Source organism: Lathamus discolor, chromosome W (assembly GCF_037157495.1).
Source record: "Lathamus discolor isolate bLatDis1 chromosome W, bLatDis1.hap1, whole genome shotgun sequence".
NCBI classification, from domain to species: Eukaryota; Metazoa; Chordata; class Aves; order Psittaciformes; family Psittacidae; genus Lathamus; species Lathamus discolor.
In genome coordinates, this window is record NC_088908.1 from 404931 (window position 1) to 423392 (window position 18462).

An 18462-nucleotide genomic window follows, 5' to 3' on the forward strand; every position below is an offset into this window, starting at 1 on the left:
TTCTATCCAAAACCCCCCTCCCAGAGCCAGAGCTGGCTGTGATTGCACTGAGGAGGTGGATTCTGATTTCAGCAACACAGGAGGAAGAGAGAATGAAACATCAATGTCCCTTACTACACATACACCCTCTCCAAAACTAATCTTTTTCTGAGCTGTGATGGTGCACTTCCAGGAAGGCTGCATTACAGATACCTAAATTATTCTGACATGCCATTTATTATAGCCAATTTTATTTCCACACAATTTGACACAAAATAAGTCATTTTTATAATACAGTTTGTCATGAAAACTGCTCAGTAGGACACAAAAGGAGTACTTGGAAAAATGCAGCAGTTGTCTGCCTTCAGCAGTAGCTTTACAACAGAAGAGGTGCCAGTATTCTGTAACAGGGTATAGTTTTGTAGAGCTAAGGGATTACAGAAGAAACAACACGCCACTGGAAGAAGCCTCATGCTGTTCCTTATCAAGGCTACAAAACAAAGCAAGCGAGGAAAACAGATTCTGCTTTGTTGAGGGTAAACCACCAACATTTGAAGAGAAAGGAGAGAAAAAGCCAGAATTTCATATAAAACACTGATCAGGCAAGTTTTTAAATGAAAAAGCCACTTTATGTTTAACACTATTCAGGTATCAGATGATAGGAGAACACAATACAGCCTCAACACTGGAATATGACTTATGTCATACCCATACTGGTAATATTACTGAAGTGAACTACTGAGCTATTCACTCAGCAATTTACTGGTGTTAACAAAGCCCCACAACATCTTGTTGCCAGGTTTGGTTTATAGCTGGGAACACAAAGGCAGAATGCCTACAGCTATGAACACACAGAGTCCCTGAAAATCAGGCCTCTCAAAATCAGGCCACCAGGTTATGTGTCCCTACAGCACTAAGGAACATGTTTCAAATCCAGGGGAAAAGCTCTGAGTTTCCACTTCTCAGTTCTTAATCAAAAATACCCCTTCTTTTTTACTGTTGTCAGCCCTACCTGGACAGCTTTCTTCAGGCATCAGTCCGACTAAACACCCTCAACCCACTTCCCATCCTAACCCATATGCTGTGTCCCTGCAAGCACTGATCAAAACACTGTCTATGGTCATGAAAAGAGAGATTAATCAGGAAACAAAAATACTTAACAGGAGGCAGAAGGTGCGTTCAGGCACAGCACCACTTCATCGAAACCAGCAGCATCTCAAGGAGTGCCACAAGCTGCTTTAGAACATGGCAGGCAAAAGCCTAACCGAAAGCAGCATTTATGTAAGGTAGTACACATGCCATTTCATAATTAACAACACGCAACAGCTTTACTCATCAGTTTATTCAGACAAGACAGAAACTTGCACAGTTTTGTATACAGAAATGATCTGAAATATATTAGTTTTTTCCCCCCTGTATATTTAACTCTGGAATTCTGCAAGAACCAAGTGACCTTTGTCTCAGGATTCACGTTTCAGCAGTACATATGCTCCCATTACAGCCAGCAGAGCATACTGCAAGAGAAAACAGAGAATAAAGGAGGTTATAATTTCTCTTACAAAGTGTTCCAAGCATGCCCTGTCCAACATTATACCATCTAGATCAGTACACCATTACGGAGTTGGGTTCCTACAGATTTACAGGACTATTTCAATGTGATCATATTCATTACAAACAGGCACCACAACTGCAAACACTTCTGGAATTCCTACAAACTAAAAGTTTTCAGATTATTTCTAATATTAAGTTCTACTGTGTAACAGACAGGCTAAAACAAGCAAGAGCACACAGCTTGTTTTACATTAGGTACCAAAACACAGAACCACATTTATTAACGTGTTCTTATAGGCAACATTCTTACTATCTTCACTTGCTATTCTAAAGTATCCAAAATGTCTGCATACATACCTTAAATTTCGGATAGTCATTCATTATTATAGTCACCATCCCAACGTAAGGCAAAAACCTGTAATTCACAAAGCAGCTGAATGTAAGATGAACCCTAAAATATTACACGGAAACCTGTCAATGCTACTCAGTGTTGGTGTAAAACAACCATTTATCCTGCCACTAATGGATGGCTGAATGGGAAATAATTGCTTTTCCCCCCCTTAGATAAAAAAATTAATCAAGTTATGCAAGATGTATCTTAGAGATCCACACCGGTGAGAGGAACCACAGAGGCAACTTCTACATGTACTTTACTTCCCATTTTCTTTAAGAAATTCAAAGCCCCCAATACCAGACCCACTTTGTACCAACAGTGGAAGTGATTCAAGTTCCACATTTTCTTTCTATTAAACCATCAAGAACATTTTCATTACTTACCCTCTTGCTCTTCCAACAACATCTTTCTTCTCTAACCAGTTCTGACCTTCTTTGTACAAGCCTCTATCATCGACTTCATTATTATCACCTTTAGTCAGAAATTTGATGTTCCCATTTCCTCTAGAAGGCAAAGAGGTGATAAACTAAATACCACTTAATATAAAAGCCTCAATTAACATCTACAAAGCACAACACAGATAAACAGTGTTATCTAATCTCGTAGCACTTTTCACTTCCAGCCCTGCTTATTTACACCATTAAATCATTAACATTACAGACTTTACTGACAGAATTAATAGATTTTTAACAAGAAATGTGTTTTAAAAACGTTCCTAGATTGTCATTTAATGGAGGCAATGACACGATGGACGTGAAAGGGATATTGTCCATCCAGAGCAAAAGCTGTATGTGCCTATCGGAGAGAAACAACCCCAGCCCTCTGCATTTCCAACAGATCAGAAAGTTAACTCTGAAATGCTGAATAGTCTCTACTAAGAGGTTGTGTCTATTTTAATTGCATTGCACAAATTGTGGAGCAAAATCCCCTGAAGTCATCACACCTTGGAGAATTAACTTAAATCACAAGTTTCGTTTGAGGTAGACCCTGAAATTCTTCCCTTGGGAAGGAAGTGGTATAACAACACAGTGCAATTTGCTTCTAAGTTCTAGACACTTGTTTAAGTCTCAGTAATCACATTTATGGCAAAAGAAAGCTGTCCTTCCTTTGATGGAAACAGATACTGAAGACCCTCTAAAGCAGCTGCAAAGCTGCATCAAATTCAGTATTTTGTCACTAACACTAACACAGTTCTAGTCACTCACCGAAGCAACAGGCAGACATGCAGGCGATGCATGCAAGACTTTGGTTCAATGCTCCCATTTAAATAAAATCATTAAGTTATTAATTTTGCTCAAGAAGCTGCTAACTGCAAGGAGTGATATCAGGAAACAAGGAGTTTTCATGAAGACAAATTAGGTATTAAAAAAAGGCAGTTCCTGGATGTACAGATTTGTTACAAAAAGCACTGAAGAACAGATACTTCTCAAAAGATGAACACCTTCAGTTCGTGGCCAGCACTTCCTGAGGAGCAAGTACGTCAACGTCTGCAACCTCCATCGTGCAGAATCAGAAGCAGACTCTGCTCCCATACTGCTACTGCTGGCAAAACCAACGGGTACAGCTTGTGTTACTGGACTCCCCTTTGGCACAGATTTAGCTACTTCAAACCTCTGACGAGGAACAGGAGTCAGGGTCTCAAGAAGTGTGCCACAGGACTGGGGACAAACGTGGATCACACTCTAGAGATGACTTATGTTCCAGCATGGCCTCACTGCCTTTTGTCATCAAATACCAACAAATCAGAATATGATCAAAAGCTGGGGTGAAGGAGAGCACATTTAGAAACAAGGAAAATGCCAAATTGCATTACTTTTCATGTACTTTGATTACTCTGTGAACTATTGGAATGTCTCTGCCTTCAACTTTAAAAACAACTATTTCACCAGCTCTGATTGGGTCATCATGGAAATTTGTTAAGAAGAGCAGGTCTCCCCTGTGGAAAGCTGGTTCCATGCTGCCACTACAAACAGAAAGAGAGGGAGACTGTAAGTATTCTGTTAAATGGAAGAACCACTATGAAAACAAAGTTAATTCTTACAAATAAAGTCACAATTTTAACTGAGATGTGTTGCTACATCCATTCAGTAACACTGCACAGACAATTAGCACAACCCAAGCCTCAGCAAGCCCCAAGCTGAGCCAGCCTATAGAAGGCTTCCTTACTGCCTCATGGAAATAATGAGACGACCTGGATTTTCAAAGGTGTCACATATCCACTGCTTCTACAAACTGCAGTGAAAACTAGACTGCAATTAGAAAAGCAACCTAACTCTTACAAAACTAGAGTTAGGAGAAAGGAGGTGTTTGAGAGCTCCTTTAAGTAGGTGAGCCTCTAAACTCCAAATCTATCCAAGGGGAAGGGGAGGAGACACAGGACAAAAATCACATTTGGACTTGAACAAAAAAAGTCTTTACATTCACTTACCTGAGCACCACGACAATGGGGCTCTCACTTCCAGTAACCACGATCAGCCCTTTCCATATCATAAGGGCAGAAGACACAATCATAGCAAAGTTTAAGACTTGGTAATACAGCTGTATGAAACAAGACAATCGTTCCACGAAGTTACTGTGCTGCATTTAAAAGCTTAACAGAGAATTTCAACCCATATGGACCCACACTCCAGGCACGTGGACTTCCATGCTACAATCATATTCCAACAGAAGCTGTTGGCTGGAGCGCCAACGCAACCGTACACACCATACTGCAGCATAGATCCAGCGTGCGCTTCAACCTTGGCTTATCCTGCCCGTGAGATGCTCCCACGTGTTTGCGCTAGGAGCTAGTGAACTCACCAGCAAAGGCTTCTAGCACACAGGCCTTGAGCACTGCCAGGGATGGGGCAGCCGCAGCTTCTCCGGACACCCCGGGCCAGCTCCGGGAGGCCCCGAAGCTCCAGAACCCCCGAGCGGCCCCCACCTCCCGCCCCGCGGGCCCGGGCCCCGGCCGCTACCTGCCGCTTGTTCATGCGCCGCAGGTCCCCGAAGAGATCCATGGCGGAGCCCCGGGCCGGGGGCAGGAACCTGCCGGCGCCCTCCCCAGCGGCTCCTTACGGGGGGCGGAAGGAGCCCGCTGCCCGAGTCCTGCGCGCGCCGCCGCCGGAGCGGAAGAAGATGGACGCAGCAAGCCCCGTGCGCCCCGGAAGTTGTAGTCCTCCTAGTAACACCGCCCCACTCGCTCTCACTAGGCCTCCGCGACACTTGAACTACAATTCCCAGCATGCATCGCAGCAAAGGGTCCTGAAGACAAAGCCCATTGCGCCTGCCCTCAGAGGTGCCTGACCAGTTTGGTGTTGGAGGGGGCTCTCGGTGGGAGCTGAGAATCCCACGACACGGCGGAATGAGCCAGGCTCGTGTGGGAAGCGACACACAACGGCGGCGCCGGCCTCCCTCGCCTGTCCTTTGGGTCAGGCGGCTGCCGGCCACCTCTCTCTGGTACCGTTGCTGCGTGTGCGCTGCTCATTGGCCAGCCGCGGCAGGGCGGGCGAAGGAGGGGCAGGAGCGGGCTGGCGGTAGGGGGCGCCCTGCTGAGGGGCAGTGCTGTGAGGCGAAGGTGATGGCGGCGGCCGGGGTCCTGCCGCGGCTCCAGCTCAGCTCCCTGCCGCAGGCACCGGGAGCGGGATGTACCTCAGGGAGCCCGCAGACACACCAACATCTGCTGGAGGTCGACTCCCTCCCATGCAGCAGGGCTGAGCGGATGATCTCTGGAAGCCTCTTCCAGCTCTTCATTTGAATAGCCGCGTAAGTCTGAAGCAACCAGCAGCAGAACAGGGACAGGTCATGGCCCGGGGCTTGTCGGTTTCCTGGGAATGAGGTGAACTGGACTGGGTTTTCAACGAGTTCTGAAGGAGTTCCCAAAGAGTGGATATGACAAAGGGAGAGCAAAGAGCTCGGGAAATGCTACTGAGATAAATGGGAGCAAAAAGTTTGCCTGAAGGAGGGTGGAAAAGTGTTTGCTCCAGACGTACTGCTAGCAGACAGCTGGGAAAGAGTGACCAACAGTGCTAGAACTGGCCTTAGAGCACAGGAGAGCCTGAGAGCTGGGGCTGCTCATCCTGGAGAGAAGAAAGCTCTGGGGGATCTTGTCAATGTATAGCAATACCTGAATAAACAAAGAGCCAGACTCTTCCTGCTGGTGGCCAAAGCACGTGACACAATTTGCCATTATCCCCATTGGAGCAGATGTGGGATTCAGAAGCAGTTACTAAGCCAGAAGGAAAATACACCAGAGCAAACTCAGAGGTGGCTGAATTCTCTTTGTTCCAGAGCTTTTTAATCCCAATCTTCATTACACAAAGTTACCTGCTCTTCAGGAGTGGGATCTGCCACTGGAATGTTTGGCAGGTGCTTGTCCAGTGACAGCTTTTCTGCTGTTCCCTTGGAGCAGCTTTTTCATCCAGCATACTTGGACACGGTTTTGGTCTTTAAACAGAGGGTTTCTCCTTTAAAGATTAAATGGTGATCAGGAAGCACACTCAGTGTGAGGGAGACTTCACAGCACATCCTGTGGGTGGCTGAACCACAGAATCTGGAGCCATGTGTTGGTTTTCATGCACATCTATGACATATGAGTTCTGCAGAGTTTACGGATGTGTCCGTATAAGACAGAGAAAAGGAATGATAAAGGTCACAGTTCAGTTTAGCTGTTGGTTACCTCCTACCCATGACGCAAACGTGAGACTTGTTACCTCAGGAGAGTCATCCAGGCCTTTGATTGTTCATTTGCTCCTCCAACAGCCACTGATTGCCCAGAAAATTGTGCCTTTCGAGCAAAAGAGGCTGAATTCTCACTTGAACCAGAGTAAACCTAAACCTCTCACTGAATACACCACTGATTTATACCAAGGTGTAGCAGAACTGAGTTCAGACCTGCAACTCATAGGCGGTTCTAACCAACCTGACACTCAAAGATTGGTTAAAATTACTTTGCCACTGGAATGCCATCTTTATGTTATTTCTTGTGGTTATAGATGTAGATTTCACTTCAGCTATTAAAATAATTCATTATTTTAGTGTAGAATGTCACTTACGCCTTAATATAAGAAAAAACCCACAACACTCCAGCTTTTGTTCCACAATACTGTGTACCACAGCCAAATTCCTACTGAAGTAGAATAGATTTAAATATTACTTTGCATTGAATTATATGTTGACATTTAACAGTAAATATTTGACCCTTTTCTATTATCCAGTTCTTCTAAGCAAGTGTCGTCATTTATAATATGCTTGCAAGGTTATTTCACACTGGCTGTCATGTTTGAGGTACTTTGGGTTCTTACCAGTATCTTCTCCATGAACTGTTTCAGATTTCCTGGTTCAACAACTGCCCAGTGCAGTGCTGCAATGTGGGATTGTGACCCAGCTCTCTAACTGAACCATGCTCTGCAATCCTCCAGGGCTGCTACTCAGGTATGAAATACAGACCAGACCAGTGCAAGAAGGTACGGCTGGAAGCATGTGGGCTGGTTGATGTCTTGCTGTGCTCTCTTGTGGCTGCTGCAACCTAGAATTAATCATGAGACTTTTGAGGCTGTTGCAGGGTTTCACTGATGCAAAGGGGACAGGAAGACTTAGGATGTGACTGTGCTTCTACACCCTCGCACAAATAGAGCTGTGTGCAGTCTCTCTGTGCTCAGGAAGTCACAGAGATGTGACATCGTTTTGTCCAAGGCACAAACCCACACTTCATTCTGGGGACCTAGTATCAGTTTGCCATTGATTTCAGTTCCAAAGCTCAGAAAACACTTCTACTCACTCATTGTTCATGGTGAAACAAGGGAAACCCCCCTTCTGCTGGTGGCTTTGTTCTTTCCTCATCTAATGATTTTGGTTATTAAAGGTTACATGTGTTTTGAAATCTTCCATTCCTGTGAATGTTTGGCTTCAATATTTGTCCAGCAGATCTGCTGGAGCTCTGCACCTATAAAATGATGCTAATTTTTTAGTACACAGGAAAATGTAGCTCTTGACATTCTGGCTGATTTGCCAGACCTTTGCAAACAGCCAGGCCTTAGTGCTACCTCTATGGATAATATTTGAATGACGGCTCTGTGTTTTCAAAGAGATTGGTCATGGGCAAATAACCAGCACCTTGCACCTGAGCTGGGCAATGTAGGTTAATAAGGAAAGCCATTGGAGTCCATTTGCAGCCACGGTGAGTAAAGCACAGAATAAATGCAGTAACTAACTGACTTCCTCAGTGAGCACTCTTCAAATACATTTGGAACTCTTCTGCTGCCCATTCCTGTTGCTCAACAGGTTGTTAGAGCAGCCAGTAATACAGAGAGTGGTGTCCAAAAGCAACAGGATACCACTTACACCAATACCACTCTCTGGATTATTCTAATACTTGGAGCACTAAGCTGCCTGTATGAGTGGTTGCATCTGAGTGCAAGTAAGTGAAAAGCATCATTACACCATTTTCTGAGCCACAGAGCTGAGGGAATGTACCGCTACCTCAGTACCCTCATTCCATATGAAATCATGTTCAAACAAAGACAGGAATGCTGACAGCTCTCCTGCAGCACCGGCAGGGAGTCCTGGGCCCCTCTTCCCTCCTTCTTGTGTGGTTTACATGTGGCTTCATTATCTCCAGCACTTCAGTCTCATTCATTTTCACACACACGATATCCACTGATGTGCTGAAGGGCTTTGTTCTGTGTAAGAAAAATACTTTGGTGGAATATGGCCCCAGGCACACACCTTTGCTCTTCAGAGTCATTTCTGAGTTTCAGCTGCTTCTGTTAGCCCACACACCGAGTGGTCTCAGGCAAAACTACATGTCTTGCCTTTGAAATCATATTAAGGCTCCTTAAAACTGGGCACCCAACACGCAGGACTCTGTGACCTTTCAGTGGGGAAGTGGAGAACTTCATGTTTGGGGTTGTAATGGGCTTCTCTGGCTTCACCTTTCAGTCACAGAAAGTCCAAGTACAGACCCTCCCCTGGGGCTTGGGAAGGCTCTGGTATATCTTTTGTTTTCGGTGCATACCTCCCACAGGCATTCTCATTTTGCCATTGTGTCTTCTGTTGGGTTTGTATCATATTCAGATTACTCTGCCCTTTAGCTCAATAAAACTTCTTTCTTTGCTTTAAGGGTAGATGTTAGCTGGACAGAGAGAGTTTTAGAATCTAAAAGACCTCAGCAATGATTCTTTTGTAAACAGCCTTTGAGAGTTCCATTCCTTTCCTTTCCTGTCCTGTCCTGTCCTGTCCTGTGAATCAGGCTCTACCTGTGCCTCCAGCCAGCCTGGAGCTGCCTCTGCCCTATCCCTGGGGCTGCAGCTCATGGTGAGACACAACCACATGTGCCCAAAGCCCTCACACAGATCCAGCTCCAGAGCGTCCCTGCTGCTGTGTGTGACATGAGGAGGGACCCTGAGGAGCCCCACTGCGTGGAACACCAGTCATGTACTGGAGCGCTGGCTCAGAGCATCACTTCTTATTCATCACAATATGATATTAATACCTGATGAATCTCCTGTGAAGCAGGAAAACAGTCTCAGGGGTTGTAGTAAGCATTACCAATAAAGGTTAATGTTTCTTGAGTGCTTTTGGCATTGATGTGCTGATGTCTTTGTAACAGGGACCTGGTGCTGTGAAGTGTTTGCTGTCATCTCCACCAGGGTACCTCTGTAGGGAAGCAAGGAGACAGACCTGATCTGTGGTTAAATCAAGAGATCTACCTCTGCCCTCTTGGCCTGTGATCAGTTCTCTTTCAGCACAGCAGAATCTAACATCTTTAGAAAACATCCTAGCCTAAGTGCAACTGGTTCTGGAAGGATCTGGGAGCTCTCACAAACCCGAGCTCCCTCAGCTCGGGTTAGGCAGGGCTGAAGGTGATACAGGAGACCAGGAACACCTTGGAAACCTCTGTCTGCTTCCAGATTGAGGCATGACTGTTCTGGGAGCCACAGCTGTACAGTGCTGGAAAACTCAGAGGCTGATAGTAATTTAGTGATGAGGGAAAAGAAAGGTCATGTCACTCCTCTGCCTTCACAATGCTTTTTAATTCCTGAACAGTTCTGATTTAGTTCCCAAAGTTTATGTGCAGCTCTTGTTTTCTGGTCACCTCAGTGTCTTGAACTATGATGACTTTTCCGTGAGCTCTTCTCTCTGCTGTAACTGTATTACCTGGGAAGATGAGCAGTGTAGCACCAGTAATTGGTAATAATATCTGTTTATCTGCTTCATCTGCTCCGAAGAACTGAGGGTAGAACACTGCCTATGAAGTGTTACATATGTGAAGGCCCTTGAAGGCCTTGGTCACAGCACCATATAAGACAATCTGGCCCCTTGTCACTGAGTTCAGTGGACACAAATTTGGCCTCTGGCTATAGAATCTGCTATTTGATGCTTGTGCCTTGACTTTCCTGAGATTTGGAAAGTGCTTGACATTACATGAGTGAAGCACATCATGTGTGGGCAGCATCTCAGCGAGTGTAAAGCATCCAGAGCAATGCTGGTGCTGCATGATGGAGATGTTTCTGTGCTTATAAAGGGCTCTTCTCATTTTGCTAACAGCAACAGTATGGAAATGTAATGACCAAGGGCTATTTTGAGATAGTAGCTCCTCCACTTGCAACTTGAATGCATTCATCAGGGGCTGCTCTGCATTTTAACTGGGAAAGGGACAGTCACTTCAACTAGGAAATATTGTTGTACTTCAATATTAATCTGGCACACAGAGCTGTGGCAATGGAGCTGAGTGGTGGCCAGACTCAGAGACAGCAACACTTGTAAAGCAGTGCATCCATCTTCCCACCATTGGATTCGAACCACAAAATACAAGAGTAGAATTTGAGAATATGAAATAAATGAACTGCATAAAGGCTTCTGCCAAATCACATTAAGGGCCAGAGCTGTGAAGGATCTAATAGTCCCATTACTGCTTCAAATACAGTTTTCCTTCAAAAGTAGGAACCTGGGGATCAGAGAAGAAAACTGTAGTGCCTCCTGTTCATTTTCTAGATGGATCTGGGTTACTTCCAATGCCTTGTTCTACCAGGTCTCTTCAGAACAGCCCATAGCAGTGGAAGAAGTGCTCCTTCTTTCCTGCTCCTACTTCATCCACCTCTGGCTACATAACCCAGGTTTTAAGTGGAGCCGAGGGATGTAGGTTAACTATGCTTGTGCCCTCTGTGTTTGCCATGTTCTGTAGTTCTTTCTCTTTTCCCTCCATTCCCTACCCTTGCTCCTTTGGGGAGCTTAGACACATAACCTTTTAGTAATAATCTGAAATTCAAATACTGAGAGTTGATTTCTGAACTGCCCTAATATTTGAGAAAGGTTTTAAAGCAAAATAGGTTCTTCTGTGTCCCATTATTGGCCTGGCAGGTGCGTGTGTGTGCTGAGTGTACTGAGAAAGGTAATATTAACAGCATGAAAAGGTCAGAGTTATATAAAAACCCTTTTAAAACTAAATAGGCCTCAACTCCCCACAGATACACAGAGGTTAAGAACTGAGATCTGGGCCTTCGGCAGGTCAAGTTGTGCATCTGTAAATGCCCTCCAGAATAAAAACACAGGCAAGTCCTCAAGTACAGCAGCTGTGATCAGCCAGATGCAACTTCTGCTCTACCTCCTCTGCAAGAAGGCTGCTGGCCAGGCCAATGCTCAGAACCTCCCTGAGCAAGGCCAGACCAGCACCAAGAGTGTACCCCTGTGCAGGGTGGGCAGTGCGTATGTGCATCATGCCCAATAACCATCAACAAAGGAGACAGATACACAGTGCAGGCCTTAGAGGGGGTGTGCATGGACAGCACAAGTGTATTCATTCACTTGAACATGCTGAGTTTAGAGCTACATGCAGCTGGGCTCTGTGGCTCTGAATGCCCAGCAGTCGGGCTCAGCAGAGCCCCAGGGCCTGCTGTGGGTTTGCTTTTCCCTGAGCAATGTGCTTTTGCTTCCTATGGGGTTGATTGCAGGGAATGAGGCAGCTCTGGCTGACCGGTGTCCCACTTCTCCTGGCTTATTGTTCCTTCCAGCTGGTGTCTCAGCCTTTCTCAAAGGCGTTTTTGTTGCTGGCAAATTGAATGCTTTGGAAAGTGTCTGAGTATGGCCCCATTCACAGTGTGAAGGGCTGGCACCATGCTGCCTCCCCAGGCACTGTAAACTCTCATGATGTCATTTTCTGTTCCTTCCCCACTGGTAAGTAAGCGCCTGTCCCCATGAAGATGCAGCAAAACTGTCCCAAGTACTATGTGTGGGTTTTGCTCCACAAGTACTACAGCCATGGACTTGTCTCCATGCTACGTGCACAGCCCTGGGGATAATGGGACCCCCGCCGCTCCAGGGTGAACTGTGTGCCCACCCCAGGGCAGTGCCTGGCACCCACAGCACCACAGCCCTTACAGACTTGTCAGCAGAGTGTCTGCACACCCACTGCACTGCACGTCTGAGATAGGGAGTGGGTTACCAGCACAGAGCCATTCTACATCCTGCTCAGCAGCTCTCATATGCCCTGTCAGTAACTTAGTGATTTGCCTCTTGGCAGCACCAACAGTGACATCACTTACTGTTCACAGCATCCCTCGCAGGTGCTACTCAGTGAAAAGGGAAAAGAAACCAAAGTATTAGTAATGGCTGTGAAAATTTAACTTTTATTATCTGTTCACTGTATACAAAACACCATTCTGCATAGTGAGAACTCATTTGTTGTACAGTTGACAGTGCACATCAACAAACAAGTGTTCAGGAGGTATACACTCAATGGAGAGGGCAGTGATGGCCAGTGCACATTACACACAGATCCTGCGGCGCTGGCTGTGTGTTTCAGGATGGAGAAGTACCTCATAACCACTCACATGGAGTACTCTAAAGGGGGTAACAAGCATTTACCAACAGACCAAATTAAGAATGGGTATGAGGAGAGAAAGCAGAACTAATGTATCTGATACACAGTCTCCAGAGTGCTGAAGGAGTTTCACAGAGGTGGCTTAGAAGGATCCATAGTTTTTCCAAACACTTCCATTATTAAAACAGTTCAAATTTAATGATAAATAACAGAATCTCACAAATCTTTTGGGGCAAAATGCTCCACATTTATTTACATATGAAATGTGTTTAATACAGTCGTAATGGACATAGTGTATAGTAACATCCGACAGCAGCAAGACTTTAAGGAACCGAACAGTTACTACTGGCTATCATGCAGCTATCTATATATACACCAGTTGTTTTAAAAAAAAGTACAAAATTGCTTTTTTAGGGATACATACAAGGTATAAAATGCAAAACCAAACCAAAAATATAACTCTCACAGAGAACTCTATATGAAAGGGACAGCGTGGTACCTTGTTGTAGGTGGTGAAGCACAGCCAGGGATACCAGCACGTGTCAGAAAGGGCTGAACCAGCTGCCTGGGCTGGTGGACTTACACAGGCTGCGTGTCAGCTTCCTGATGCTTGTGGTTTTCCACACACTGAGCACCAGAACGTTTGGCATGAGCAGAGCTGGGCAGTGCCAACCCCTGTGGCAAGGGTTAACTAGTTTCTTTCAATACCAGAAATACAGGAACATACATAATGCTGCGTAATCACTCCTACAGAGTGATGAATAAATTACATGACAAAAAATATCGTTAGGAACCTATTCCTCTAACCACATCTTATTTGTTAACTCCAGAGCAGCCCAGCCCTTTTGGAAGAATGAGAGCTTTGAGCACAAGCACCTGATGGCTTAAAAAATCACTTCATGATACAGAAAGTTGTGCAATTATACTTTTCAAAAGTACTTGAGCATTCTAAGGGGTCTGCACCTCTTCTGGTGTTGCCACCCAACCCCAGCACTGCAGCTCACATGTGCAATGCTACTTTATCTTGGTTTTGTCTTTTATATATATCTAAAAGAAAGTTTAAAAGCTTCCTTAGACATGTAGAAGCACAAGTTCTTCGAATGTAAAGTCTCCCTTAGCCTGCTTCCCCTCCAGGAACAGCCTTCTGATTCACTTCCATCAGCTGAACCTGCCTTCGGAAGCATCTGAACAAGAAACACTTTATGAGAAGTGAAGGAACTGCCCCAACGTTCAGAACTCTGTTTGAAAAGGAACTTACTAGAAAAAAAGAACAGAAACAAAACAGGAAAACCCAAATTTGCCACTAGATACGATACAAACACATAACAAAGAGTATAAAAGTTATTAGTTTAAATATATACAAACTCTTTTCAACTCAAATACTGCTTCAATGGTTTTGAGGGTATAGACAATGAGGTGAAGGGGACACTTTTATGAAGAATATATTGCAACAGCCTGAACAGTCCTGTGAACACTATTATATCTTGAGCTTTCTGTAGCAAAAATGTCCTTAGTATTCCAATGTGGAGAGAGATTTCTGCGTCCCAAGTCCTCTGGTCACTTCTCAGCTGAACTCATTCTTTTTGACTTGATGAAGGCCATGCCATGTGTTCTCATGTGAGTGTTTAAGGCCGCTTCAGTTTCAAAAGTCTTTGCACACACTTTGCACTTTCTGTCCGACGCTGTGCTGTCAGATGACTCTTCCTCATGGTTGGCTTTGTTCTCTTGCTGGTTGTCCTCCCCAGAGCCATTCTGTTTTGATACTGGTTGAGGTTCCTTCAGCTTATGTACAATGAAGAGATGTCTGGAAAGGGATACATGGGATGTGTAGCAGAGTCCGCATTCCCTGCACTGGTACGAGGAGCCATCAGATTTATGCTGAGGAATATGTTCATGGAACTGGAGAAGATTTTCTGTTGTAAAGCCACAAACAGCACACTTGTGAACTTTAAAGACATTGATCTTTAGCTTCTTCAGTGGCTGAGTGATTGCACCTCGTGGAGGCCTGAACTCCAGTACAGGTTCTTCCAGTTTACGCTTTGGACTAGGAACCTATAAAAGCCACAGAAAGTGTATCATGTAAGTGTGTAAACACACAACTCTTTTCATCACTATTTGTGACTTAAAAACTTAAAAAACTTTTGTGTGATAAGGGAAAAAAATTGCCAAAAAATAACATTTGTTTTGTCAGGTCTGAGAGCAGCACAGTATCTAATGCTCTCTATAAACTTGAATTAGTGTTTGCCAGCAGTGTGTGCACCCAAGCACACACACCAGTGAGAGCTCAGCTGTACGCAGAACGTAGAGTATCAGTCTAGGAACTTATCAGCATTACCTTCTGCAACTCCATTTTAATTACTTAGCATGATTTCATGCCTGAACTTGACTTGGCAGATGATCTCCTGATAGTCAGTAACCAGACTGACATATTGCCAAAGCATGAATCAACATGCACAATGTTTTAAACTAGTTACATGGATCATGTTTTAGATTCTCTTTGTTATTCTGTCACAAATATTCCTCAAGAATCCTCTGCATCCTAGGTAGCTCAGGTATGCTCCATGGTGTTTATGGAGGCAATGTAGACAGCTGCCATATTTTCAGCACTTAATATGACAATATGTTGGGCTGAAAGACAGTCATGCAAAGGATAATAGTACACTTTAAAATCCAGATGTGTTTGTGTCTCTGCTGTCAGCTTTGCACATGTCATCACAGGTGAAATCCTGTATCATTCAGAGCCCAAAACACTTGAAAACGTTGTTAATCTCTGCATGTAACAAGTCTTTGGACAATGCTGTCAGTTTTGCTTTCCTTCTAACGCTCACCATCAACAGAAAAGCAGAATAGAATAGTTTGGCTACAAGGGACTTACAAATATCATCTGGTCCAACTGCCAGACCAAAAGTTAAAGCATGATATTAAGGGCATTGTCAAAAAATCCCCTCTCAGTGACTGAATGAACCTTCCAAAAGATTACCTTCGTGTCTTCCTTTACTTCCCTTTCTTCCACATTTGTTGATTCAGTCATTTCTTTCACGTCGGGGTCTTTAATGCCATGCATCAACTGAATATGCTTTTCCAACATCAACCGCTTGGTAAAAGTACGTCTTGAATCTGGGCAGTGCCTACAGATATACCACAGAAAACCACAGTGAGCTTTCTTCTGCTCAGAGGGTAGCAAAACCCAGACCCTTGCTGCTTGTCATACACCAGGATAAATAGTGGCCAGCCTTGCCAGCTCATGGAGGCAAAACACACAGTACAAGCCATAGAAACAACCTGATGCATCAGCTGCATCAAGCAACCAAGAGCAGCAGCCAGGTTGTTGGAATGCTGTGCTATGCATGACAGGCTCATGTTCCCACACCACTGGGTGTTCTGTTAGACAGCACAGACCATGCTACCACAGAGAAGGATCTATGATTTCAGCCACAGACAGCTGCTGCAGCTTCCTTTGCAGAATTCCAAACTCAGCTCCACAGCATGCAAATACATACCGAGCTATGAATGAAGAGAGAAACAGGAAGTCTGTATGGTGGCTTGTCTCAGGAAAGCTTTAGATTTGCTTGCCAAAGCCCCTGAGAGGCAGCTGACTTCAGATACCTGCCTTCTCAGCAGCCTACTATGCTTTATGCAGGCAGGAGAGCCTCAGTAGTTTGAGTTGTGTATCTAAATACCCACCTTCATTTGAATGAATGGGACAATCGTTTTTATAGGACTAAGAACTAAATGACACTAACAGGGTTTCTTGTTGGTTTCTACATAAATGGAAGTGGAACTTACGAGCAGGTATAAACCTTCCTGATGCCTTTGTGCTTGATCCGATTGTGCCGACATAAACTGTGGGATGAACTGAAAGATTTATCACACTGTCGACATGGATGTTTCTTCATTTGCTTTAGAAAAAGAAGAAAAAAACATTAATTAAAAACACTCAATAAAAGCAGTGCACGTGTCAAACCCTTTGCTGACAGGGAAGAAACACCACTCACCAATGTTGGTAGCATACCTGCAAGTGACACCACTCCTACAGCAACGCTGCAGAAGTCAGAGGACCTGGACCCATTTCAAAGCAGTGTGGCCAGTATGAGTTACACACACACCTACAACCAGTTGTAAACCAGTGTCACAGACTGGGGATGAAGAGAACTTCTTCCATAAAAGCCACAAGGGAGATAGTGGATAATTTCTGGATCAGTAAAGGCAGTACACTGAGAGCTTTGCTTTCTCTAAGAAGTAACCTGTCCTTTCCCAGCACCAAGGAGGGGTGAAGAGCACAGAATAAAGACCAAAGCAAAACATCACAGACACTGACAAACTAACAGGGCTCAGAAAATCCATGAGGAAATGAGAGGAATGGTCCAATGCCAGTGTGGGGGACGTGTCTGTGAAATTCTATGAATTTTCTATGATGGCTGCACTGCTCAGGAGCAGCTCCAGTGGAGCCCTGCAGAGGTGGTGCCATCCCTGAGGATTACTGTTTACTGCTGGAAATCTGTGTGCAGGAAGAAGTGATGTCTGTATGGCTAAAGGAGCTGCTTCAGGCTGATGGGAGATCTTTTGCTATTACGTGGAAAGCGGGGAAGGAAAGCAAAGCTGTTCTGAAAGGTCGTGGATGCAAATGTGAGGCAGCCCATTAAGAAGCATGATATGGTAATATAACTGGGGCTAGTCAACACAATGCTGTTAGAGGTGCAGTACTGAACAGTCTCGACTTCCTTTTCTTGTTTAAAGGCCAATTAAAACAAAAGGAAACCGACATATTTTGCTCTTAAATTGTTAAAGGTGAGAACCTGACAGTGTGTACACACAGTGCATACTCAATGATGCCACTGCATGAATGAATACATTCTGCACTGTGCTTATTCTCAGTGCTCATAGGAGCCAATCCTTCTGAGAGCACTGGGGAAACCATCCACACCACCACACTTGCTCTAAAATCGTTGGAAAATTCTGGATAGACCCAACTAGGATTTTGGATGAGTTAGTTACAAATCCTGGGCAGCTCAGCATCTGCCTACCTGGCTGAGCACAGACCAAGCCAGGAGTTGTAGGGACTTGTTGGAGCCACCCTTTGTCTGGCTAATAGCTTTTTGCTTGTTATTTTAAACAGCACTTATAAGATCAGGCAGAGACACAATAAGGGGGCTACAAATCCTCCTATCCTACAGCTGGATTGCCTTCAGCAGCTCAGGAAGAGCATAAGGAAAGGTCAATCTGTCTGTCTGTGTGTGCAGACATTTCCCAGTAAGCTGTGGAAGGTGCTAAGGAGGGTGCTCTGGTCCTGCAAGAGCAGCAATTAGAGGTTTGAAAGCCTCTTAAAATACATTGCATGACAACGGGCTTTGTGAATAGCTCTTGCACTGCTTGAATGAAGGTTGTAGCACATCCTGCAGAGCTCCGTTTAGAGCATTTAACCGCAGCCATCATCCTTAGGAAAACCAGCCTATGGATTCATCCCATTCTTTGTTAGACCCATGTGACATTCTTGGTTATCTTATGCTAATTTCTAGTCTTTCTACAATAAAATGCGTCCATAAAAGTTTGGGGTTTGAATATAGCAACTCTGAAAGCTAACAACTGTTGAGAGGTCTGGAAGGAACACAGCAACTGCCTTTATCACCCATTTCTGAGAGACTTGGAGTTGTATTTTTACTCAATTTAATATATATATGCATACTGCCTCCTGTCCTGTCTGAGAAACTGCTTGAATAGGGATAAAAAAAAGCACCTAAAT

General features: G+C 44.6%; 2 protein-coding genes and 1 long non-coding RNA gene across 12 annotated transcripts in view; 1 reads left to right on the forward strand and 2 right to left on the reverse strand.

Moving 5' to 3' along the window:
- Positions 1-1306: 1306 nt before the first annotated feature.
- LOC136004416 (signal peptidase complex catalytic subunit SEC11C-like) lies at positions 1307-5149 on the reverse strand. The gene is given in 8 exon segments (XM_065660897.1): positions 1307-1493; positions 1888-1945; positions 2308-2427; positions 3738-3887; positions 4353-4462; positions 4882-4970; positions 4973-5020; positions 5023-5149. Coding segments are annotated over 8 exon segments (756 nt in total). The 3' UTR covers positions 1307-1439.
- Positions 5150-5418: 269 nt separating this feature from the next.
- LOC136004417 (uncharacterized) overlaps positions 5419-18462 on the forward strand; it is a 28043-nt gene continuing 14999 nt past the window's right edge. The window contains exons 1-2 of the long non-coding RNA XR_010608455.1: positions 5419-5668; positions 7234-7336. This is a non-coding gene — a long non-coding RNA (uncharacterized LOC136004417). The remainder of the gene's footprint in view (positions 5669-7233; positions 7337-18462) is intronic.
- Positions 12509-18462, reverse strand: part of LOC136004415 (zinc finger protein 532) — a 34904-nt gene continuing 28950 nt past the window's right edge. For all 10 annotated transcript variants that reach the window (XM_065660893.1, XM_065660889.1, XM_065660887.1 and 7 more), the window contains 3 exons: positions 16509-16621; positions 15703-15850; positions 12509-14774 (listed from right to left, as the gene is read on the reverse strand). In XM_065660893.1, coding sequence (XP_065516965.1) covers positions 14280-14774; positions 15703-15850; positions 16509-16621 — 756 coding nt within the window. In that variant the 3' untranslated portion in view covers positions 12509-14279. The remainder of the gene's footprint in view (positions 14775-15702; positions 15851-16508; positions 16622-18462) is intronic.